The sequence below is a fragment of the Haemorhous mexicanus genome, chromosome 19 (genome assembly GCF_027477595.1).
Source record: "Haemorhous mexicanus isolate bHaeMex1 chromosome 19, bHaeMex1.pri, whole genome shotgun sequence".
Taxonomy (NCBI): Eukaryota; Metazoa; Chordata; class Aves; order Passeriformes; family Fringillidae; genus Haemorhous; species Haemorhous mexicanus.
Window position 1 is genome coordinate 8,612,984 of NC_082359.1, and position 24,624 is coordinate 8,637,607.

At 47.8% G+C, this 24,624-nt stretch overlaps 1 protein-coding gene across 5 annotated transcripts in view; it reads right to left on the minus strand.

Moving 5' to 3' along the window:
- Nucleotides 1–1,588: 1,588 nt before the first annotated feature.
- ULK1 (unc-51 like autophagy activating kinase 1) overlaps nt 1,589–24,624 on the minus strand; it is a 77,724-nt gene continuing 54,688 nt past the window's right edge. For 4 of the 5 annotated variants that reach the window (XM_059863807.1, XM_059863806.1, XM_059863809.1 and 1 more), the window contains exons 17-29: nt 22,459–22,584; nt 18,495–18,646; nt 17,590–17,673; nt 16,755–17,017; nt 16,002–16,186; nt 15,112–15,227; nt 14,353–14,496; nt 11,674–11,861; nt 8,908–9,086; nt 8,661–8,779; nt 6,919–7,076; nt 6,576–6,711; nt 1,589–4,738 (exon numbers count right to left, since the gene is read on the minus strand). In XM_059863807.1, the coding sequence (XP_059719790.1) occupies nt 4,683–4,738; nt 6,576–6,711; nt 6,919–7,076; nt 8,661–8,779; nt 8,908–9,086; nt 11,674–11,861; nt 14,353–14,496; nt 15,112–15,227; nt 16,002–16,186; nt 16,755–17,017; nt 17,590–17,673; nt 18,495–18,646; nt 22,459–22,584 (1,906 nt within the window). In that variant the 3' untranslated portion in view covers nt 1,589–4,682. The remainder of the gene's footprint in view (nt 4,739–6,575; nt 6,712–6,918; nt 7,077–8,660; nt 8,780–8,907; nt 9,087–11,673; nt 11,862–14,352; nt 14,497–15,111; nt 15,228–16,001; nt 16,187–16,754; nt 17,018–17,589; nt 17,674–18,494; nt 18,647–22,458; nt 22,585–24,624) is intronic. The other variant, XM_059863808.1, reaches the window with a different exon arrangement.

The following is a 24,624-nucleotide window of genomic DNA, read 5'->3' on the forward strand; positions in this document are numbered from 1 at the left end:
CTTTCCCCCTCTGCTCTGCTGCCTGTGAAAGAGTCCAATGGATTCAGCAGAGAGTTCTCTATCTACACAGCCATGTGACACACAGTGGTCCATCTTTCATTTGGCTACAGTGTTTTCACCTTTGAAACTCTTGATGAGCAGGTTCAAAAGAAACCCCCCTCCCTTACCCCCAGCCTCAGAAACATTTACATGTATTATGTACTGCTGTCCCATGCTGCAGGGAACATACACAAGGGTTTTCTACAAAAGGGAATAAATGTTAAAAAAAAGCCCCCACAAATCCTCAAAACACAAAGACCCAAGTGTGCTGAGCAGAAAAAAACCCAGCAGCATTTGTAATTACTCAGGTCTGACCAGCTTTCCAAGGGCTGCCATGGGGTCTTGCCCAGGTTGTGCCACCACTTTTTCAGCACACAGAAGTGCAGTTTCTCAGAGTTGTCCCCAGCACTGATGGTGCTGGAGCCCTGCAGGGAGAAAGGATTGACTGTCCCTGCGTGTGAGCCAGCATCAACAAGAGCCCAGCGCTTCTAGGCAGGGCTGTTCTCACAGAGCAATTCCCTGGCGTGGGAAAGGCAGGGGCCAGAAACAGAGGTTATAAACAGGGCAGAGCAAGAAAAAAACCCAAAAAAATCAATTCCAGCTCATGGTAAATGATGATTTTGAAGCAAGATTTTTTTCTTACAAAACCATGACACTGTGCAGTAACTGTGGGCTGATGCTGCGTCACACAGGGCCTGGTGGGCAGGACTTTCCCCAGTGATGCTCATGGGCAGCAAAAACACACAGATTTCAGCAAGTGGAGTTTTGGGAAATGTTTGGTGGAATTATGGTATTTGGCTTCTGAAAGTTTACAGCTGTGTGGCTGAAATTTCTGCAAGAATGGAAGGACTGGACTAATTAATTCAGCACCTCTCCCACATCCCAGATGCAGGGCTTAGCTTTTCCTCCTAGAGTATTCCAGTCCAGGACCTGGTCCTGCACCTGAAGTCAGGACCAACACTCTCAGCATCCTCACTGTCCCTTTTGCCATGTTCAGTGACTTTTGGCAAAGTTACATGGGCAAGAGAATTCTAAGCCATGTACCTGCTCTGTTCAAAAAACAAAACTGCAATGCATACAAATACAGCAGGAAAATACTTAATCCTAATTAAAAATACCCAAATGTTATCATGATATCACACTTCAAGTCCCTTTCTTGTTCAGCAACAAGCTTGCTGATTCTGACAGTATAATCCTACAAATACTGAAATATGGATGGAATTTAAGCATCCAACTGGCTGGGGAGGGGTCTGCTATCAACTTGTGACAGTTCCTTACCACAGCAGGAGGAGAGGACAAGTAATATGGACAGAGAAACTAGGAACTGCAGCTCCCACCTGGCAACTGGCTTCAACTTTCCCAAATTCACAGGCTTCATGTGAATTCAGGAAAGGTGGCTCTTTTGCCCCAAGCTTCATCTGCTGGGATAAGGGGGCAGAAAACAGCCCTTTTTTACCCAAAAGTTGAGGCAGATATAACCACACACATTATAATGGCCTTGCTCAGATGCCACGTGAACTGGGATCATAAAGGACTGAAAACAGGCCACTAACAATTTCAAATCAATTTTATTGTCTTAAATCGGTGTTGTACAATTTAAAGCCAAAAAAAAAAAAAGTCACACAAAACACAAATAAAAAATGTTGACAAAGTATCAAGCATTACCTTATAAAGAACATCATCATACGCTCTCACAAACCTGAAGGTACGTGTAATCGGACTGAGGTTTCCTGAAATCTATTAAAGACGCCTGACACAAACGCTGCAACAGCAACAAAGCCATGACAATAGCAGGTGGACTACACTAGCAACTTCAGCAATGGTTGGGGGTTGGTTTTTGGGGTGCTTTCTTTCTTTTTTTTTCCTTTTTTTTGCATACCTTATTGTCTACAAAGCAATAAATATTTTTCACCAAAAAAGTTGGTTTCACGCACATGCAGTTAGATAAAAAAGAAAGTCACCAAAGTGATGGCAAAATAAATCACCTTTCTTTTTTTTTTTTTCCTCCCCTACTTTTGGGGTTATTTTGTGTGGATTTTTTTGTTGGTTTTTTGTTGGTTTTTTTTTTCTTTTTTCTTTTTTTTTTAATTCAAGCACAGTGGCTAAGTTTCAAGTATTGAGAGAAAAAAACATATATATACACGTTTGTGTTTGTGTGTGTATCTCTACCCATGCACACACATACACACACACAGCCTTGCATGTATATACACAAACACATACATATATATCAGTTGTAGGTCTGTAAACCACAATTTTTAATTTTTTTTGGAGCAATATATACTTGTATACATTGAATGTGGACGATTTTGATACATTCAAGTAATGAAGTACAGCTGGAAGGTAAGTGCTGAGCTTGCCACACACACGGCTCACTGGGGCAGCAGATGTGGGTCCGGGCTGGGCCTCTCCTGGGCAGGAGCCCCTGGGGGCTGTGCCCGAGGTCTGGGGTGCAGGGTTTGGTATTGCAGAGTCAGTCCTGGCTTGGTGCTTCCGTGCTGCAGCGTAGCCCTTTGCACAGCTGGCCAAAGCCTTTCAGCAGCAGGCTGGGTCTCCTCAGCATTGCTGTCCACAACAGGCTGGGGGGGTTGGTTGTTTTTGTCTTTTTTTTTTCTCCTTTTTTTCCCAGGCACAAGCACAAATGGCCACAGAAGCAGGAAACTGTGAGCCAAATACTGAAGCATTTGTGAAAGCTACACTTAAGCTTCCCTGATGGGGGCAACTGGAAATATTTTTAAATTTCTTTATTGGCACTTCTGCTCTGTGAACAGAAACACTCATGTTGCCAAACGCAGTGCCAGCTCCAAAGCCCATGAAGTTGCTCCTGAAACTCTTGTAAAGAATCACACTGAACGTGCCAATCTTGAGAGGAAAAAAAAGCAATGAGGACTTAACCACCATGCGCAAATTATTTTTAGATCCCCAAAAACTAAGCCTGAGGTTTCGAGTTGCTTTCAAAGATGCTTTTCTGCCCAGCTCTACCACAACCCTGCCACGACTCTGGAACGTCACACTCATGCTCTCACAGACAGATGGAAGGCAGGCAGCTCCCCTCTCACACACACGCTCACAGCACCCAAAGCCTCACCCAGAACTCCAGCCACTCGCACCCGCAGTCGCATTTGGCTACAGAGTCTCCTTGGAAGAAATGCTGAACATAAAACTGAACGGGATTTCTTTATATAAAAAAAAAACAAACCAAAAACCCAACAAACAAAAAGCAGCAAGTAACACTTCTTTAAAAATGCGTTTCCAAGTGTGTGGGATCCTAACGCCTGTTCTTCAGCTCTTAAAAAGCATGGAGCTTTGTAATGACTGTCCTTAAAAGAACATTTAAATAAAAAACAAACCTTGGTACTGCCAGACTGCAAGTCAGCTTCGCCTGGTGTGGAGGAGGAACAGCACAGACTCTGCAGTGCTCTTTGCCTCACACTCACGAGATACAGTACAGTTAAATACGTACAGTTACACACAAACCATATCAATATCAATATATATTCACTCTTAGGAATACATATTAATATACGCACACACGTAGTGCAATAAAACAACCAGGAAGCAAGGAAAGGAATAAAAAGAACAGCATTCCTAACAGTCGTGATGTTCCTGGGTTGTTGTGTGATGCAAAGTCAACTTCTCAAAGTTCCCATAGTGTGTAAAGTGCTCCTTTGATTCACAAAGCTAGTGTTTTCAGTTTGGGGGGCTCCAGGGAAGGGGTTATTGAGCCAACAGCTGAAAGCAGGACAGTGCTAGTGCTTCCTCCAGGTAGGAACGTGCTGACAGGAGAGCTCAACAGCCACGAGTCTTTCACATTGATCCCACTGAGCCGGGGGACCAAGGGAGGAACGGATTCATTTTGGCTTCTTTTGAACACAGGTGTGTGACCCTTTCTCTTGCCCTCCTGTTTCCTGCACAGCCCCTTTCCCTGTGGTGTTTGCCCATCCAGGCAGGCAGACAGGGAGACCACACAGCAGCCATGAGATTTCCAAGCTTCCCAGCAGCCGCACATCCTCTGCCTCACTCAGCGAGTCTGTTGAGGTGGGAACTACTTCACAACACCAACTCACTCCTCTCCAAGTACTCCAAGGCATAAACACAAGGAGAAAGGACAAAGGAGAGAGTGGAGGAGAGCCTCTAGTTGCCAGGGAGCTTGAAGATGCCTGGCTCTCAGCTGGGAAGTGGAAATTACACAGACTGGCCTTTATGTCTGAATGACACACTCGGACATCAACTGAAGCCAGCAGTTTCAGCACATCCATTGCCTGCAATGGACACAGCACTGGAATACCCTGTTCTTAAGCAAGAGGGATAGGCAGCAGTCTTGTCCTTCAAAGTGCTGGGAAGAAGCAGACTTCTATCCTTCACCCCCTCTGACAACGAGGGAGACCTTTCCACATCAGCTATGTCAGCTATGTCTTCACCCAGGCCTTTGGACAGGGAAATATTTGTGCTTGCTGCAGTCACACGTCCCCACAAAGGAATCTGAGTCTGTGGAACAACTTCCCAAAACGTCCAAAACCAGAACAGTGAGCAGTCCATTCTCCAGGTGTCCTACTGCCAGAGTGGTTTCCCACCACAGCACAGGCTGTTGGGGATAAAGCAATCAGCTGGGGTGAGGTGTGTGAAGGACAACACCACCGGAATCAGGCACAGAACCCCGACAGCAGAGCTGACAGCCTGCGCTCGATGCACAGCTTACCTGGGGAAAAAAACAGCACAAGCAATCAGCTTCTCATTTTCCTGCCAATGTCAAGACCACCACTGGAGAGTGAACAAAAAAAGGAAAAACAGACAGCAGAATCTCAACAAATCTAAGCAGAACTTTGAGAATCATCACCAGGTACCGATGAGGCCAGTGAAGACCTGACCAGAAACACCCTGCTGGGAAGGGACAGGTCAGAGGGTTGAACAGTCAGAGATCTGACAGTGAAAGATGGGAGGCAGCAGTTCTCACAGAGGTATCAAGATTTTACAAAGGATGACCATCCTCTAGGAAGAATTTATTCACTTCCAGTTATTGGAGCAGCTTTTGGCAGCAGGCAGAATGGCTCAGGGTCTCCAGTGCCATTTGCCATGGCTTACACTGGGAAAGCCCATCCAGCATTGACAACACCAGGTTCTCATCACCTGAGCCCAAGAATCTTTTAAAAGCTAAATATTTGATGGAATTCATGCCTCTCACAGGAACACTTGCTGTATTTCTAGGTTCATCATTTTACTTTTCAGAAATATGTAATCATAGACATGAGATCTAAAATGAAACACACACCCACTTCTGCCTATCAGAGAACAGCTCAATCAGGAAGCTGGAACTTGCAGTACCAGGATAACAACTGGGAAAAGAAATCTCTTACATGCATTAACTGTATCTCTGGATCAAAAGATGGGATCTAGGTTTGGTAAGAAACAGTACAACAGAAACTACTTAGTATTCCCTATTCACTTAGCCCTCCAGTACCACACACCACCTGCCCACTTCCCTTTGTTCTCCTCCAGTGAGCCTCCTGTCAGCTGTGCAAGTTGGTGATAATTGACTGACTGACTGACTGCCTGGGAGCCAGAGATCTCTCCTCTTGTTACCTATCTGAGGGCTTTGCCTCCATGGACAACCAGAGCTGTTCAGTGCTCTGGATGCTGGCCTGAGGCAGGCAGTGGGTGACCAGCAGAGGGGACAGGCACATGGTCTGCCATCTGTGGCCACAGGGACACTGCTGGGACTGCTGCAGGTGGGCTGGGATGGCTGTGGTGGAGCAGAGCCCAGGCCAAGCCAAGCTCCTACAGATGATGGTTACTTCCCATCCCCTCTTCCCACCACCTGCAGTGAGAGGTGACAGAGGTGATTAAACCCCAGGCTTAAGGGCAGGGAAAGTGTGCTCAGAGCAGTGAGTCAGTCCTTTCCCCTCCAGATGGAGTAACAGCCCTCAGGGGACAGGGAGAACACTGGAGAGGGGACAGCTTGGAGCAGCAGACTGCCTGGGAGAGGAGGGCCAAGGACAGCAGGCAGGTCAGAGCTCAGCCTTCACTGCTACAGCAAGCACCTGCTGATGAGAAGAGTTTGTGTCTCCAGGCTGGGGAGCCAGGCAGGTGAGCAGTCCTGGCTCAGAGATGTGCTGGAAGGAGCCCTTGCTGTGCTGAGCAGCCATCTCTGCCCTGCAGCCACTGCAGGTTCATGCTCCCAAGTGCTCTGTGCAGAGGGGTGGTTCTGGCTGGAAACCAACCCCAGGCCCCTGCTGCTGCCAAACCACTTCCTTCAGCAAGTTCTCTCACACATCCAAAGTTCCAACAAAGTGCTGGCTACTGCTCTGCATGGGAAGCTCTCAAAATATGGCTCAGAATAGGGACCTGCATTTCTATCAGTTTTTCTGTTGGAAAAGCAGGAGGCCAGGCTGTGAGGAGCTGTAACAAGCCAAGAGATCTCTCTCTCTATGTCCACCAAGATGTAGCCAAAGGAAAAAAAATGAGCTAAAATTTCTGATCCACCTAAAAAGCCCACATGTTCTAGTTGGGGAAATAACAAAAAGTCACCTAATACTCACATTTACTGATGTTTTCTATGTCTCCCTGTTCAGTGATGATGTTCAGGAGCCCCTCCATTAGCAGCAGAGCCTTATGGTACCTCTGTGCACAGTCCTCTCTGTGGTGGAACATCTCATCCAGGGCTGCAGACTGCACCTGTGGGCAACAACCCAGTGCCAAGAGCTTATTCCCAGAGCAGACCCAGCTTTCCCAGCATAGTCCCTCAGCTGCATGATCACCCCCTTGCCCAGCCTCCAGAGGGGAGCATCATGAGGGGAACCAGCTGCTAAGGCCACCAGCAGAACCATTAATGCCCAACACTGCTCTGTGCTGACCCCAGTCCCAGGCACTGTGGGTTTTTACCATTTGCACAGCATAGCTGAAGATGAGCTTCTCTGCAGTGATGCTGTTGATCCGATCCATGAGCTTCTGTTTGTCCAAGAAGAACCTCTGCAGTCTCATGTTGAGGCAGTGGCAGGAGGATACACTGGATTTGTAAAGCTCATTTAGCTTCTTCACAACTACAGTAAAAGAAAGAAATACTTTAGAAAGAAATTGGTTTTACTCACAATTCTCCCTGTGCCTCCCAATTCCTACGTGCAGGATCCCAAAGGATCAACCTGGAGACCATGGGGTTCTGTTAAAGCCAAGACACTGGCAGGAAAGCCCTGCACCAAAAGGGTTTTTCCCTTTCCTCTGTCACCTTCACCAGTTATAGGCCTGCACATGGCAACTCCTACCCAAGTCTGCTTCACCTGAGGCTGGGTCTGTTTTTGTTTCCCCAGCAGTCACAAGGCAGGAGCAGTTTGCTCTGTGCAGGATGTCTCACACACCAGCAGCAGTTACAGAGCCCCTGCTGCTCGATGGGTGACAATGTGCTGTGAGGGCTGCATGGCTCACACGTGGGAGCCCCTGGAGTGTGGATCAGCAGCACTGACTGAGCAAGGGAACCTCTCCTGAGACTCTGCTGTCCCACTAAGAAAGGACACAGATGGCTGTGAAAGGCCACCTCCTCTCCTGAAGCAGGGCAGCTTGTGCGGGAAGGAATAGGGAATCAGGAATCAAATATGACTCTGAGTGATTAAATAACAATCCACAACTGCAAGGGATACCCCAGGCTGAGTCTCCCTAGCTACATGGCATGATCCACACAGAGTACTGAACACAAACTCTCACCAACATCTGATGAGTACTAACTCCTACACACACATTTGAAAATCCTCATGCTGCATGAAAAAATGACAAGCCAGCCTTGCCCAATTCCCACACACTGAAGGAGAAACAACACTACAAATCTAGAAGCTGCAATCTGCTCTGAAAAGAAGTGATTTATTTGGGTTATGACAACTTTCCTGTTAGCCTGAACTTGTGGAAGATGTGTAGCTAAATCTGGTGTATTTTGCTCCACACTGCCTGCTACAACATATGTGTGCAATTCGTATTTAACTTCCATTTTTTTACAGCCCATCCCAAGGCAGCACTTTGCAAAGACAAAGCTCTTGGGGTAGGTGGCTGGTGGGTCAAGTATTTCAAGTACCTCCAAAAGCTCCCTCAGTAATATTACAATGGGAGTTTAAAAATTATTTTTTCTAATCATTGACTCACAGCCAGCTCTCACCACAGCCAGTCAGATGCAAATGTAAAGCTGTAACACCAGCAAAGAAGTGACACTGGCATTACCAGTACTCCACTTCCTGTGTTTTTGTTTCACTTGAAAAATCATCACTGCCAGGACCAGCCCCTATTTGCTGAATAAGCACTTCCTAGGACATGCACTGTGTAATTAAGCTGGGATTACATCAAGTACACATTAGCACCTAAGACAGAGACATACAAGGAATCAGATAAGATACATCCCCCCCCACAATTAGTGCTGAAGAGTCTCACAGGAGCATGACAATAGCTCTGAGCCATAAGCTCAGTGTGAAGAGAGGAACGTGCTCAGTGTGAATAAAGATCCAGCTGCACGAGAGGACAATCACAAATGAGCCCTCACCACCCCGGTGGGGTTCACACTCACTCCACCCCCTCCATACCCTCTGTGACACTTTTAATAGCTCCATTCCAGGTGAGCCTCTTGCCCCATGAGTGCAGCAGCCCCTTACCTTGCTTGACGGTGGAGGAGAGGCACAGCTTGCCAGCTTTGATCTGCTCTATGGCCATCTGCAGCCCCGAGGACAGAAGTTCTGCCACTTTCAGGTACAGCACGAGCTGCTCTGCATAGCTGCAAAGAAAGCAGACAGAGCAGTGTGACAGCAGCTCCGTGTCCCCAAGGACTGTGGGTACATAAGGACGTGTGGGGTGGGAGGCAGCGACAAGCCCTGGGAGAGGAGCAGCTCTGCCAGGCCTTACCTCCACTCCCGGCTCAGGAGGCTGATCTGGTCGGCCACCACGCTCTCCTGGAGCTGGTACTCAGATGTCACCGAGCTGCCCATGTCACTGGAGCTGCCCTTGAGAGCAGCGATCTCCATCACGTAGTGCACGAAGGCCAGCGTGAAGCGCAGGCTGCGCAGGATGTCCGTGTGCTCCTGCTGTTGGAGGGATGCCAAGGGGGGTTACAGGGAAAGCTGCTCACCTGAGCTGTGCCAGCAACCCACTCCAGCTACAGAAACACCACCTCAGCCCCAGACCCTCTTGCACCTCTGCTTTGGGCCAAAGTCAGCCTGGAGCCTGCACTGGTTCCTCCTGCACAGTAACAGCAGCAAACAACAGTCCCAGGCTAGAAATTTCTAGACAGCTTCCGGGAGAAGCTGGTGAGGCTTACTCTAAAATAACAAGCTCCCTTCCCAAGGAGCATCCCAGCTCTGTGGGATTCTTTCAGAAGTCAGCCAGGAAGGGGGAGAGACCATCTGCACCATAAGCCCAGCTCTTGTTCCCACTACAGCAATGCCAGTGTGGATTTCATGAGAGTGAAAACCTCCTACACCACAAAAAACTGCCAGTGGAGTGTCTCCCACCCTGCATCCCAGCCTTCATCCCCTCCCAGCTCAGTGCAGTGAGCCTTGGGTGAGGTTCTTTGAGGGGACAGCAAGGACAACCTTTTATCTGCAACTCCTGCCCAGCTGGTGAGGGAAGTGCTCACACCAAGTGCTGTGGTCATTTCAGAGTAGTTTTTCCTCTGCTAGCACAGATCAAAGGGGATTATCCCATTTTTGGGAAGCTGCATTGCTTAAGTCACTGCAACCAGTTCTGGGAAGTTAGTATTTGTGGAAAAACTGAATGCCTGTGGGTCTGCAAAGTGAATTGCTGCCTGGGTCAGATGCCAACTTCATTGTTTGTACTCTCTGTTGAGAAGTGGGTAACCTGGTCTTCAAAGAGTCACTGGCTCAGTTCTCTCAAAGGGGGTAAGGATGTTTCCTACATGAATTTACCAGGAAACCCCCATGTTCAAGATGTGAGAGCTGCTTTCTTTTCTTCATTGGATCAGGCACTTGGCTGCTCAGGCAGCTCTGACTATCTGGAACATGAATCTCTCCCTCCCACCACCTTGCTACCTGGACAGTCCAGTATGGCGAGGAAGTGTTATCTCCATCTTCCTCAATTTTCTTTAAAAGCAGAGGAGGAACTTGGAGATAAAGTAATTAACAAGTCATACAAGAAGTTTGTGGCAGAGCAGGAAACTGCTGAGATCTTGCAGGTCTCAGCCTCTTATCTCTAACCCACAGGCAGTCCTTCCTCTGCCTACAGTCAGCTTCTGTTAACTGTGCTAGCATTTATGGCCTCATTTGCCATCACAAGTCTTCTGTAGCCATCTCTGTATTGTGTTTTTAGAGCCCTGCAAAAGAAACTAAACCCCAGCCTCCAGTATGTCTTGTCTGCACCTAAAGAAAAACTTTCACAAAAGACAGAAGAACCACCCATCCAAATGCAACAGTGCTGCTCAAGACAAATAAGGGCACCTAAACAGTGAGACTTCAGTGCCCTGAAAGATGAGCAGAAACCAGAAAACCTGCCAGGTTTGCATTCTGGCCAACTCCACAGAGCACAAAAGGGTCTTGAAATCTGCTGTAAAGGTTTTGTGACATGCAAACAGATTACTGTGCTCAGCAGAAATGACAACTGAAGCCAAATGACTCATTACAGCCAGAGAAGCTGAGTGCTATTCCAAGATCAACTGATACTTCCTTAGGACACTTCTCTTCAGACCAGCATCTGAAGTGGTGGCAGCTGGCAAGGCCCCAAACTTCTGTCACCTCACCCAGGTAGGATGCTCAGTTAACTGACTGCTATTGTGATCACACCATTGCTGGAAGCCTTTGCCCTGTGGCTTCACAGGTAATGAAGCCAACAAATGCAATCCAATACAGAACTGACAGAAAAAATGAGCTCAACAAAATCGGAAGTAGAAGAGCAAACCCACATCCTTAAAACAATGTGTGCATATCTGTCTTGGTATCTTGGGGTTTTCAGCAACACCAGCAAGTGTCAGACACAAAGAGTCTTCTCCAGTCCCAGACAGCCCAAGGAGGTATCACAAGCAGAGCCAAAAGCGTGACTGAATCTGCCTCCCACCTCCACTGCAAATGGGCAGCCTGACCTACATTTCAAATATATCTCAGCTATAACAGCATTTGCTCTGCTTCAGCCTGCAGAGAAGGGGAGCCTGGCAGCCTTTCAGCTCCACAATCTGGTTCAGCTCTTCTGGTGCAGAACACGGCGTTCCCCCCGCCCCAGCAGGAACAGAAGTGTCAGGTTTGCTTTGTTTGCAGATCCTTTGAGCAGAGACCATATCACTGCTGACTCCCCAGGTGCACCAGGCAGGCACCTGACACACTGAGCTACTCATGTTCTCAGTCAGCTAGTACTAATGCTGAGCCTTCTAAAAAAGGAGAGCCCCAGAGCAGGCAGGTTGGCTTCAGAGGCCCTTAATACAAAATTGGATAACTGATCTTCCAAGCTGCAATTTCACCTTTGGGAATGGGGAATTTTAACTCCAGTCATGGGCTGTTACATGGACTAAAGGGCTTGGTGCTAAATATGCCCTGGGCTTTCTGAACACTTCACTGGCCTTGCTCTCTTGGAACTTGCTGTATTGTTTGCTCCACCTCTGGAAGCAAAGTATGGATTTGCTTTACTTTTATTCCCCTGTCCTTTGCCCCTAGGATATACCATACCCACCTCCATGAGGGTCTCTTCAGGCAGCTCTGGTGCCTCAAATGTAACAGCACCTTCCAGATTGGCAGTGATGGGATCAGCAAAAGTGTACCGGAGACTCGAGGGGCCCTCCAGGGCCTCCCCAGCAGCTCCCACTGCCAAGTGCCTCCCACTGAAGGAGCCTCCAGAACTGAGAGAGCTGGAAGACCCCACTGTGAAGAAAAACAGACAAAGGAGTTAACTGGAGGTATTAACAGCAGGTCAGGTAGACAATCCTCATGCAGAAGAGAGAATTCTGTAAGATTCAGGATCCTGGGTCTGACAGGAGCCAGCAAGAGGTACTTGGGAGGAAGATGCAAGGACTCTGGATGCAGAACAACCACTCCCACCAGAAGCTCTTCAGTGACTCAGACCAGCTGACAAGCTCAGGAAGATTTAAGAATGACGATCACAGAGACAATTCAGAAGAAATTCTTTACCCTTTTTTTCACTAAACCCTTTTTGCATCCTGCCACAATATCTTGGGCTGATCTTTATCATACACTGTCATAGCCAACTTCCCCACCATGGAGCAGCACAACTTGAACCATGGCTCCCTGCCTTCTTGCTATTACTGTAACTGAATGAGCACTCTGATAAGTGATGGTTCTAGAACATCCTGTGTGCAAGCCAGGAGAGCTTTCCATTAAATGCCCTGCATTTTGCTTTCCCCTCTTTATAAATAAGAGGCTGGGCAGAGAATGAGTGACCAGCTGAGTCAAGACCCTAACCCCAGGGTTCTGGAGACCCTGTAGGTGTGGTGTCCATCAGATAATTCCTTCACCATCAGCTTTTCCCCTTCTTGACCACTGAATCCACCCTAGGAGCACAAAGGAGATTTTGTTTCACAATACATTCACCACTTCCAGAGGCTTTTCCACCCCTGGCACACTGCCACAGAGGGAAACATTCTGCCTGATGGGGGATGCCAATACCAGCTCCAGCATCCTGCTAATTCTTCCCAGGTGGTATTCTCCATTCTTACTGCTCCTTTGGAGGAAGATTTTTCTCTTCTAATCACAGGCTGAATTTACTGCCCTACCCTGCCTTCAAAAGGTTCAACAATATAATAATGCACAACTGATCTGCAGAGAGGCACAGACTCTTCTCCCAAAAGCTCTCTCCACGATGGCAGCAATGCTTCAAAGCCAAGAGGATCATCAAAGACAGGCAGAGTATTTCCAGTTCCCTCAGAGACAGGAGAGGAGAGGACCTACAACATTACATTCTGGGTGCCCTGTAATTCCAAGAGGCTGTTTGCAGAAATTGTTAGGATGATTCACAGAAAGGCTCTGCCTTTACTACTGTCCTTACTCATGGCTTGTGCAAGCACTTGGGATGAAAAGTTTCAGCTTGCAAGTCTCCCCTTTCCACCATTAACTTTGTGCATTAACTATAATGTGAGGAGTTCCTGCACAGGCCTAATAAACAAAGCTTGTCCTGCAGCACTGCTTTGGTCACCCTGACCTAACATTGTGTGTGCTGCAGGCTCACTTTCAACTGCCTCCTATTCCAGACCTCCCATCTGACATCCTGACTGTTGGGCAGACCCTTGAGCACCTGAGTATCAACCTGCTAAAATCTGGTGCTTGGATCTGCTTCCAGATTGCTATAGTCCCTGAAAAGCAACGCAGGAAGTCTGAATCCTCTATCCATCACATTGCAATAGCAGCTGGAGGCTGTAGCCAGGACAGTAACCCCACTGTGCTACAGGCCCCTCACACAGTTTTTAAGAGTCTTAAAGCTCACTCTCCAAATAAATGAGACAAAGAAAGAATTGTGGTTCCAATCTGCCAGGCATTCAAAGACATGAGTGGTTTTAGTTAGGATGGAAATGCAAGTTATACACAGGAACCAAGCCCACATGTACCCCCCATCCCAGTCAAGGAGCTTATTCATGGTCACGTCCAAACTTTCCCTGCAGTAATTGAGGACAACAGAGTCAAGTACATTCAGATGAGGAACAGCCAAGACAAAAAACCAAACAAGCCAAATATGCAAATCAAAATGTGTCCAAACGTTTTCTTAAACTGAACAAAGACTCCAGCTCCCAGACACTCTATCCCAATAGGGCCAATCACCACAGCCTCAGCTGCTGGCACACAAGGCCAGAGCACTGGTGCCTTCCAAGGAGTATCTGCCAAGCAGGAGTGCACCTCCCCATCTCCCACCTAAGCAGCTCAGAGCATAAGTAACACCTCTAATGATTTTGCACACAGAGCCCTCCTGGCCCTTTCCCAACACTCCTTGTGCACTGAAATTGTTGGGCACACTCATCTTTTATAGCTCATCCAAAACCCACAGGGAGAACAATCAGAACACAACACAATCTTTACATTTGTTGACCTCTCAGCAACAGTGGTTCTGTGAACAGCTGCAGCACTATTCCTGAAGCAGAGAGCAATAAAGTAAAAGTTTGCCTGTCTCTTACATTACTGGAAAACCACTCTCTGGCACTAATGCCAGTGCAAACAGTTAGCAGCAACAACTGGGGTTGGCAGGAGCCAGCACTAGAACCTCAAAGGTGCTGGGACCAGCTGAGCTCTTACAGATTGCTCTGAGCAGCCTTCTGCCATCTCCAGTGCCCTGCAGCAAGGAGCACAGCACATCTCTCTGCCCCCAGGCATTCCCACTGGAACAGGCAGGTAGGTATGGGCCCTTTACCTGAAAACATCCTGGTCCTCGTGGTCTGTGGGGGGGTTGTTCCACTGGGAGGGGATCCGACAGTAAAAATCACTGGGGATGGGCTGGCAGAGCCCCCAGCCCGGGCACCAGAGTGCAGGGTCCCTCCGTAAGCACCTGAGGGAGCTGGGGAGACAGTTGAAAGGTGCAGACCGGCATTACAGGAAGGTTACTCAGAGCACGGGTGCCCCGCCCAGCGGGTGTGTTCCTGCAGACTCTCCTGGCACACACTGGGTACCAGCACGGGCCAGTGAGGCACCCCCAGCACCACGGGCCCCAGGACAGAGCCTGGGCAGCACCAGCCACTGCTGCAGCTGCTCTTCCTCCTCGCTGCCTGCCTGCACGCCCAGAACACCCACCCCTGCAGAGCCATTCACACTGGAGCCGCCTGGCACCAAGCCACCACTTCCACAGGTTATCACACTCAGAAGGGGCCAGAAGAGGAAGTCCTGCCTACAAAAATCACACCACTATCCAGCAGGGACACAGCACACACAGCCCACAGAGCAGGGGAAGGCAAACACCACTGCACTCCTCACACACGGCGCTTCCCGTGCCAAGAGCCACCGGCAAAGCAGCCTCCCAAAGCAGGAGGGGTGCAGAGCAGCCTCCCAAAGCAAGAGGGGTGCAGAGCAGCCTCCCAAAGCAGGAGGGGTGCAGAGCAGCCTCCCAAAGCAGGAGGGGTGCAGGCAAACCCCAGCCCAGGACATCCTGCCAGATCTGCCTGGCCTCCCCACCTACCTGCAATCTCCATTGGCTTCTCATTGTTCAGGCTGTCGCTGCTGCCAGCTTCTGAGATCTGTGCCCCAAAGGCTGCCTTGAGGAGCAGGTCAGTGAGCCTGCCCGTGCTCAGAGATCTAAAAAGAGTACATACAACACGATGCTGAAAGTCATCAGGTGCAAGGTGTCAGCTAACTTCACTGCTTTGTGCTATTCCTGGTCCACAGTAAACAGTCTGGAGCTGAAAAAACACTCTTTCAAGAGAGCATCTGAAGCAACTCCTGCTACTTGTAGAAAGCACAAACTATCATGACTAAATGCAGTAATGCAAGTCCTTACTATATTAGTACAACACAATTTGTTTTTGTGGAAAAGAATGAAAATTAGTATCAGAGGATTCCTCCAGAACACTGGGGAAAAGTTGCAGTGTGCAGAGAGGCATGCAAGAAAAACTTCACTGCAGCACCAGAGTGACTTTCTATCCTGCAGTGCTCATGACAGCCAGCACATGGCTTTCCAACAGATCTTTCTTCTGAAGATCTGTGCCACTGTTTGATGGAAGAGGAACACCCAGAACAGCTTCTCCTCCATGACAGGCCCCACAGAGAGCAATTGCTTTCTGGTAACAAAGTCCTGCATCCTCACTTGATGAAACTCTGCACACTACACTATGGTGTGAAGCTGCAGACAATCTTTCATCTTAAAAAATACAGGCCATGGCCTGTCCCTTTATAGAGGAAGACCTAAAGTCTGCACCATACCTGACTGCAATAAAAAGGGGCTAGCAGATAACTACACAATGTTTACAGATGCCTCACTACAAATACAGGATCAGCTGAGGTTTGAAATTTGCCCCATCTGTCCTGTATTGAGGAGTACAGCACCACTGTATGAAGCAGACTGCAGCTCACCTGCCCTTGATCTCTTCCACAGGCCTCAATCCCAGCCCAGTTTGCTGGCAGTGGAAATGACCCATCTCCTTCAGATCTGGCAAGGTCTTGTTCCGGGTTGGAGTCATCATGACCCCCTGATGGGCCAACAGGGTGAGGAGATTCTGGGAGCTTGGGGTTTTGGGAAACTCAAATGGGGACACAGCCTAAGAAGAATAGAAAAAACAGAAATCTGTATAGAAAATGAAGGAGGAAGGTTCCTCTTGGTCCCCATTTGTTTATCAAAAATCTGTCTGAAATAAGGATAGAAATCCCACCCTGAACAGTTACTTGTCCCTAATCCCAGAAAGGCTAAAACAAAAGGACAACAAACTGCAGAGAATTTTGCAAGCAGAGGAAATGCTGTCACAGTGCCTGCTCCCCACAAGGCACAGGGCTGTCACTGCTGGGGATTCCTGCTGGACACATGCTTGTGTCACAGCTGGGTCACTGTGTCCCCACCAGCCAGTCACTCTGGCCGCTGGGGCAGCTCCTTCCCCTGCCTGCTCCCAAGCCCAGGCTCTGCTGAGCTGCTGAGTGCTGCTGCCAGGGCAGAGCTGCCCACGGGAAGTAGGACACCACCCCATTTCACACAGATCACTGCACAGCCCTCACAGGATAGGAGCGAGTGCTGATAAATCCAGGTCAGAGTTATCCTGATCCTGCAGCAGCTCATCCCCAAATCACCCAGAAGATCAAGCTGTGAGAGGCCCAAAAGCAGACTCCTGGGCACACCTTTGTAGGGGAGCCCATTATTGTTGGCAAAGGGCTTCTCTGCATGAACTCGGAGAGCTTTGGTGAGGATCGGAGCTGCCGGCAGTGCTGCAAGCCATGGATCTGCAGAGGCTGGCTGACTGGGGTGTGACCAAAGTGAGCAACAAGAGGATCAGAGTGCTGCTTGGTTATCTTCTGCCTGCAGGAATGCAAATCTGACAGGTTGGGAGCACTGTGGAGCCGGGAGCCCATCCCTCGAGGAGACTGTTCGGGTGCCAAGGAACCTGGAGGGCACAGAGTGACAAACCACATCACTGCCTGGTCCTAACACAGAGACACAGCCTGATCCAGCTCAAACAGCTGCAGATCAAAACCTTCTAGAGCTAAGCATGGTACTGAGCAGAGCCACAGCACTGCCAGGCCTGGTCATTTTTGAGTCTGTGGGAGGATGAGATATGAACAACAGGGAAATAAAAGTGCAGCTTCTTTCTTTCATTGATGCCAATTCAGAGACACAAACTCTGACTGTCAGAGCTCAGCAGCAAGGAAACTACACACCAAGCAGGCCTCTTGGCAGAGTAGGTGTTAGAGGTTTTGAGATATTTTTCCTTCACTCAATCCACTGGCTTCCAAGTCCCAAATTTGAGCTTCTGCAACCCTGGATCTGTCAGCACTGAAGGATACTGGCTGACAGGATGTGAATGGAACAACCCCAACTCCCACCAGCACACAGAGATCCTGGCTGGCCAAACATCCAGAGAAGCTGCTGAAGCAACCAACCCAATCTAGAATGCCCTGAGACTACAGCTCTGGCTTTATCCACAGCAATCATGAAGGAAGGCAAGGACTGACGCACCAGCAGCAGGAACACGGCTTCTCACTTCTGCTCCAAGAGAAGATGGGATAGCAGTCTGGCTGGGCTGCTCTGGGATGGTTCCAACTGTGAGAGAATTAAATAAAAAAGAAGTTAATTCAGTATTAAGTTTTTATAGGCAAGAGCAGCACTATGCACCACCTGTTTATAGAAAGATGCCAGTTATCTCTTCCATCTTCTCAGCCCTAGCTGTGAGTGAAAAGATCATCAACTCCTGTAAAAGGAGGCAAAAAACCCTCTGCCAAGTATTAGTTTAGCAAGTTTTAGTCTGACTTTGCAGTGCTATTAGTTCAGAGGAACAGAATATGAATATTCTGTATCTCCCCATAAGCAGAGACTAATAAATACAGGATCAAAGACAGCAGGGATAGAGAACAGCTCATTATATCAGCCTGTTCCTTTACAGAAAACAAAAAATTGCATCCCTTGCACATTGGGGTTTCTCTTGTCCCTTTCCACTCGAATTGCTTGTTAGCATCTAGATCAGGCTAACAGATATTCAGCCAAAACTTTTCAGTCTGGAAGTTCAAGCCCTTTCAATGCTGGTCAGAAGTTTGCTTTGACAATAATTGGCTTACATTTGTTCTCACCCCAACCTGAGCCAGCAAGAAGATACTTTGCACTTACAGATGCCCTCTTCTGAGGGCAGCAAAATGTTTGATGCAAGCACCAAAGCAAAGCTTGCCTCTCCTGGGGCTAACAGGTATTTTTCTCTCCATTTTACTGAGGTCAAAACACTTGTCAAATCATCTGTGGAGAAGAACCACAGGGGAACACAACAATCTGAATTCTACTGCCTGGCAGCTACAGGTGATCAAAACCCCCCTCTTTACAGGAAAGAGGCAAATGATTTCATTAGGACAGCAACATGCCAGCTGCCATCTTACCTTGTGGTGATGGCATAAACGGCTTGGCACCACCAAAGGAGAGCTTTTTAGTGCTGGGCATGGATCCATGCTCTCCAGGGTAAGGAGGGGAAGCACCAGTTTTGGGAAAACCAAGAGGACTTGTACTGCTGGACCTCCGCACTGTACCAGACCTTAGAGGAAACAAGAGCAGCACACAGGTCACTGCAGAGGCCAGGCAGAAGAGGAAGGAGAGCAGCATCACACAGCACACAGAGTTACTCCCACAAAAGCAGAGCTTCATGACTGCTTATCCTGGAATCAAAATCCCACTGTTCTAGGGCTACACCAAAACAGATTAAGATGATAATCCTTGTTCAAGAGAGTTGCAATTCAAATAAATGAAAAGAACAATCGAGGTTGGCTTAGCTGTAAACAGGACAGTCATTTTGCAGAGACATTTCAGATGCTTGCAGGTATCTACATCAATCCTGAACAAGACAGCTTCCTGTCTTGCCATGTCCAAGATGTTGACTGTAGGCAGTGTCTCCAGAATGCCCTGAGAGGGCTTTATTCAAGTGTGCCTTCTGTGCTGAGCCACTTGCCCTTCAGTCAGAGCAGCCTTTAGGCAGAAAGCTCTGTGCTCAGTGCTGAGGTAAAGTGTGCCAAGGCACTGCTCTGCAGCAGAGCTTGGACTCCAGTCAGGAGCTATAGAGCAAAACACAACAGTGTGTGGCTGTCAGATCTGAAACACTTCACAGCTACCCAGAGGAATTTGGGGTTTTGGGCTGGACAGTCAGAATTGCCTGTCTAAACACCTTCAGCTCCTGGTAAAGGCTCAACTTAGGGAGTTAAAATTAATTTGTAAAGCCCACACATGCAGGAAGCTTGAGTATTAGACAATGCTAAAATGAAACAGAAGAGGAAACTAGTGGGAAAGTGAGTACATCCACACTATCAGTCTGGAGAGAGACAGGATTACTGCATATCAATTAATTATTTCTCAATATGTTAATCTTTTCACCATCATTAAGAACACACAACCTAAATTGCAATGCCATTCTGCCTCTGCAGGCTCCTTCACCAAGATTCCCATTACACTCCTCTATATGAGAACAGTCTTTTCATCAAGCCCTTCATTCTATTCTCAATTTTAAAAGATTTTTTCTCTTGTTACAAGAACATTAGTCTCAACCAGTAGGTGGTTTTCTGGACAGGAATCAAAGACTGCTGAAAAAAACCCCTCCTTGCCTGGGCCAGTGAAAGATGCTGTCACTAAGGTATCCTGCCTCCTCTGCCAGGGATGCTGCATTTAACTGTCCTCATGTATCTGAACAGAAGGAACAAAGGATGTGGGTTTCAGCAGTGCCAGGACTGGCAGAATCATCCTGATGAACTGTCAGTAAATCTACCCAGCAACACTTCTAGGTGTATATTTCACTTCATGCCACATTTCAGAAAATAAATACATTTTGAAAAATAAATCTATTTCAGTAGTTGAGGTAGTTGAGTAGTTGATCTGCCAGCCCCCCTGCCCCTATTCAATGTGTTACCACATTCTGCATCCAAGTAAATCCATGCTATAATCACATGCTTGGAAAAAAGGAAATACTTGAAAATTTTAACCTAAAAATCACTTCTCTTCAGGTTGCTCCAGATTCAGAGGCTAATGTTCATCAACTGCCTGGCCCTGAAGCAAAATGAATTTCCAAAGAGAAAAGTGAGAAGATACCTGGATATTCAGTGTCAGAAAGTATGGCCTTGCCATGTTTTTAATTCTCCAGACCATAAGTCATGCAGAAGGCTGAATTTTATCTATCAGGAGCTTGCAGAAGAAAACCACCAGGTGACTTCTGCTGCTGAAAGATGTGGAATGTCAAATGCCACCCTCTGAGACCCAGGTAAGCCAGCAGAGGAGCAGGACAGGTGATGTGGCCAAAGGCACACACACCTAAATAGCACCTCAGCAAGCCACACATCTGCCCACAGCCACAGCAGTCACACAGGCACACAGCAGCCAGCCAGGTGACAGGGGGACATTTCTTAGCCACCAGAGTGCACGTCAAGGTTTGCAATCAAATGACTCAGCAAACATGACTCAGCACTCAGCACCAATGGCCTGCTTGATACACCTGATGGAAAAGTGGAATCACACACGAAATGCCTGGTGGAGTTTTCTCCTGCCATTCCTGAAGGGTGTCTCCTGAACCTGCTGATTAGAGGAAGTGATGGCCAGAGATAAGTATGGCTTCCTGGGGCAGAAAAACCATGACGCCAGAGATGCTGAGAAGAGGCTAAAAGCAGCCTGTGAGTCACCCTGATTGGGCCCATTCCTCGAGTTCCTGTGCAGGGACATGCCACTCTCAGCATTACACAGAGGTGACTAAAAGGAGCAAAACATGGCAGTTTGCTCCCTGGCTGTAGCTGTGGGCTCAGCAGCCCATCAGCAGCTCTGGGGTTGGCACAGCACCTTCTCCAGAACTCTCTCTTGATACCTCACAGGGATAACCAGGACTCTTGTGAGGTCCAAAACCAACAGCATCCACAAGTTTTGCTGTCAAAAACATAAGGGACATAGGAAACAGGACAGAGTTTATCACAAAACCTGCCACACTTAAAAAAGTTAACATAAAGCAGTATTAAAGTTACAATGGCACAGACCAAGCCTTCTGCCAATCCCTATCCTTGATCAGTGTCAGCATGTCGTGTCTCTGCTTCTGGGTCCACTTCACATAAGCCTCATCCTGAATTAGGCTGGCTGAAGCCCAAACTTAGGCTGATGTAGGTATTACCCTACTTTTGAAATCTAAACTTGAACTAATCCAGACACCAACACAACTCATCCTAGAAAGGACGTGACACCTCCTAGACACTTCTATTTGAGTGCCCCTGTTGCACAAGCTCCTTAAGATCCTGTGTTGGTCTCCTTCCCATCAGTCCATGACCTGGGCTGCTGCTGCCAGCCAGCAATCACATGTGAGGAGAGACAGAAGTTCTACATGTCTTGGATGTACCAGGCATGACCTCTGCACTCCGGTCAGCTGTCTGCTGCAGACTTGGCATCAGGGTCTTCCTGACAGCCTTGAGAAAACATGCTCTGCCTCACAGGCTTAAATTGCTCATGATTTACTCAGTCCTGGCTGCATAACCACATTAAAATGCAACTCGTGCACAACACATCATCTACGGCATGACTGGCTACAGGAACCAATTAAGGTAAAGTCAGGTAGGTTCTGTAGCCCCATCCATTTTAGTTGTTTATCTCAAATTTTCCTTTTATAAAGGCATCTGCCAGATGGATGGTTCTCTCTGCCTGGACACTTGGATGCCCAATCCATAGCTGGCATGGGAAAAGCTGTCAGACTCAAAATGGCTCAGCCCTCACTCTGAGCTGACAGGAGCTTTCTCACATAAAAGCACACAGGCAAAATTGACAGTGCTAACAAATAAATCTCAACACCACCACAAAACCACCCCAAAAACATCCCAAAACCACCCCAAAACACACCCCTACAGTGAGGAACGTTTGAAGGAGCTGGGGCTGTTTAGCCTGGAGAAGAGGAGGCTTAGATGTGACCTTATTGCTCTCTACAACTCCCTGAAAGGAGGTTGCAGACAGGTGGGGTCAGTCGCTCACACCAGGCAGCACTGACAGAACCAGAGGACACAGTCTCAAGCTACATCAGGGAAGGTACAGGTTGGATATTAGGAAGAAATTTTTCACCAAAAGAATAATAAAGTACTGGAGTGCTCTTCCCAGGGAGGTGGTGGAATCACCATCTCTGGATGTGTTTAAAAAAAGACCAGACATGGCACTTGGTGCTACAGTCTGGTTGAGGTGTTGGGGCACAGGTTGGACTGGATGCTCTTAGAGGTCTCTTCCAACCTCATTATTCTGTGATTCTGTGAGGAGGAGAGCCCAACACACAGGGAAACTTACAGAGGTACAGCAAGCACAGTAAAGCAGTTTGTTTCCAGAGCCCCTGGTCCCAGCCCCAGCACTTACCGGGGAGAGGAGTAAGGATTGGGAGACTGCAGGTTCTGCTCGATCCGCCGGTAGTTGTGGATCTGTGTGGGCACTGGGATGGGCACGGAGTGGCCGTACTTGCTGCTGGAAAACTGCCCTGGCCGCCTGTGGGAAGGAGACACACAGAGACAACCTCCTCTAAGGGCTGGGCCTTCCACCAGCTAATTGGAGATTTTATCTTCAGGAAGTAACTGCACGCAGGGAGCGTCCCCTGGGCTGCTCTGGGGCTGTGGGTTTGCAGCAGGAGGTGGTTCAAAGTCATATCAAAGGGAAGTGGCACCACACATCTCCTGAAAACAGGTACCTTTCCTCCAGCACCATTCCCACCCACAGCCTGATGTTCAAACCTCACCCAAGCACACCACTCCCTCCAGGAAAACCAGAGCCCTGCTATTTCAGGCCATGGCTGGCCCAGTTTCCAACAGCTCAGATCCACAGCCAAGCAGACAGAGCTGAGCAGGGGCTAAACATCCCTGGCTCACAAAGGACACCAGCACAGCCTTTGCTGACAAGAGCTGCTCGTGGCTGACTCATGCACAGGCACTGCTGCAGCCACGGCATCCCCGTGGAAGCCTCACACCACGAAGGGAATGCAGGGTGTAGATCAGAGCACTGGCAAGTTCACTGCACAGTGGAGAAGGCAACTCAGGAGAAAATAAATCTGAGGGACAGGAGCTGGTATTTCTACACCCATCAAGGACAAGACAGAATACCCCACACACAAAATGGGACAAGTCCATTCTGCAATTTCAGGCTCCTTCCATCCAAGCAGGTCGACTGGCTCATGTCTGATAACTGTTCCCCCAGGTTATTCCTGGCCTGTCCACCAGGCTACACATGAACCAAGCTGTACAAAACCCATACTGTTGTGTTGATGCAAATACCACATTTAACTAAGTAGCTGCCTAAAGTCTTTTCCCAAAGGCCACAGAATTCTAGGATTAATTGCCATGGCAAAGCTATTTACAACTGCCAACACCAATTGCAGAGATGCTGAACAATTACAGGAAGATCTTATTGGCAATGAAGGCTCCTGCAGTCTCCCTCATTGTCAAGCAAGGAACACACACCTGGGTCTGCCCCTGACAAGATGGAAGCATCACTCCTTGGGGTCTAGCACTTGGAATGGAAATATTTTACATGACATGAAAGGATATACTTATTTCAGCAAGAACTAAATGTATTCAGGGGATGAAAGAAGGGTTTGTGACTTATTTGGTAGTGCAAATCATCCCATTAGCAGAATTTCTGTTTTGAGAAAGGTCATAGCATTCTGTGGTTGATGGTGACAGCACTGAACAAAGGTGATCTGCAGTAAAGTGTCTGCAGATCTCCACACAATGCATGTGAAGACACTTCTCCATCACAGGAGAGCCAAATAACTGGAAGAGATCTTTCATCAAGGCTGAATGATCAAATGATTGCTCTCTCAACTTTTTAAAGTTCCATATATTCTTCCTTGTGTGCACTTATTTCTTCCACCAAGAAAACAGACTCTTAATTTCCTCTTTGTCTCCAAAAGGCAGCACGGATGCCTTGATTCTTCACTGACACACAAAATAAAGGCATTCAAGGTTTCCAGCAGCTCAGCAAAAAGGTGAGGCTTTGATGTGTCTGCCTTCCATGAGTATAAAACATGGTATTGTGACAGACACAAACAAAACAAAGCCTTAGCAAGAAATCTGAAGGTTCATATGAAACCTTGTGCTCACTTTGAACATACATTTCAAATGCTATCTTTTCTATCTGATCAAAATTCTTTATCAGAAAATAAATTCTTGGGTAAAAGGATTCTCCCTCTCCCCAAGAGTTATTGCAAGTCCTTATTTCCTTCACATGGTGCAAGTTGCAAAGGAAATTATCCAAATGAGGCGACACACACCAAACCTGCTAAATGGCCTCAAGTCCTAAAGAATGCAATCGACCATAAACCTGCAAAGTCCAAGAGATAAAGCTGGGACAGGGAGTTTAACTACTTGGCAGTAATTGAAAGATCTTTGAAAACTTAAAATTAAATCTAGTGCTGAGGGGTACATCCAAGAAATTACCTTTCATTAGACTTACTAAGCATCTTCAGGGAAGTGTTTTAAAAAAATGAATTTTAGAAAAGGGATCAATTATTGGCATGTTTTAATTCTGCTCAGA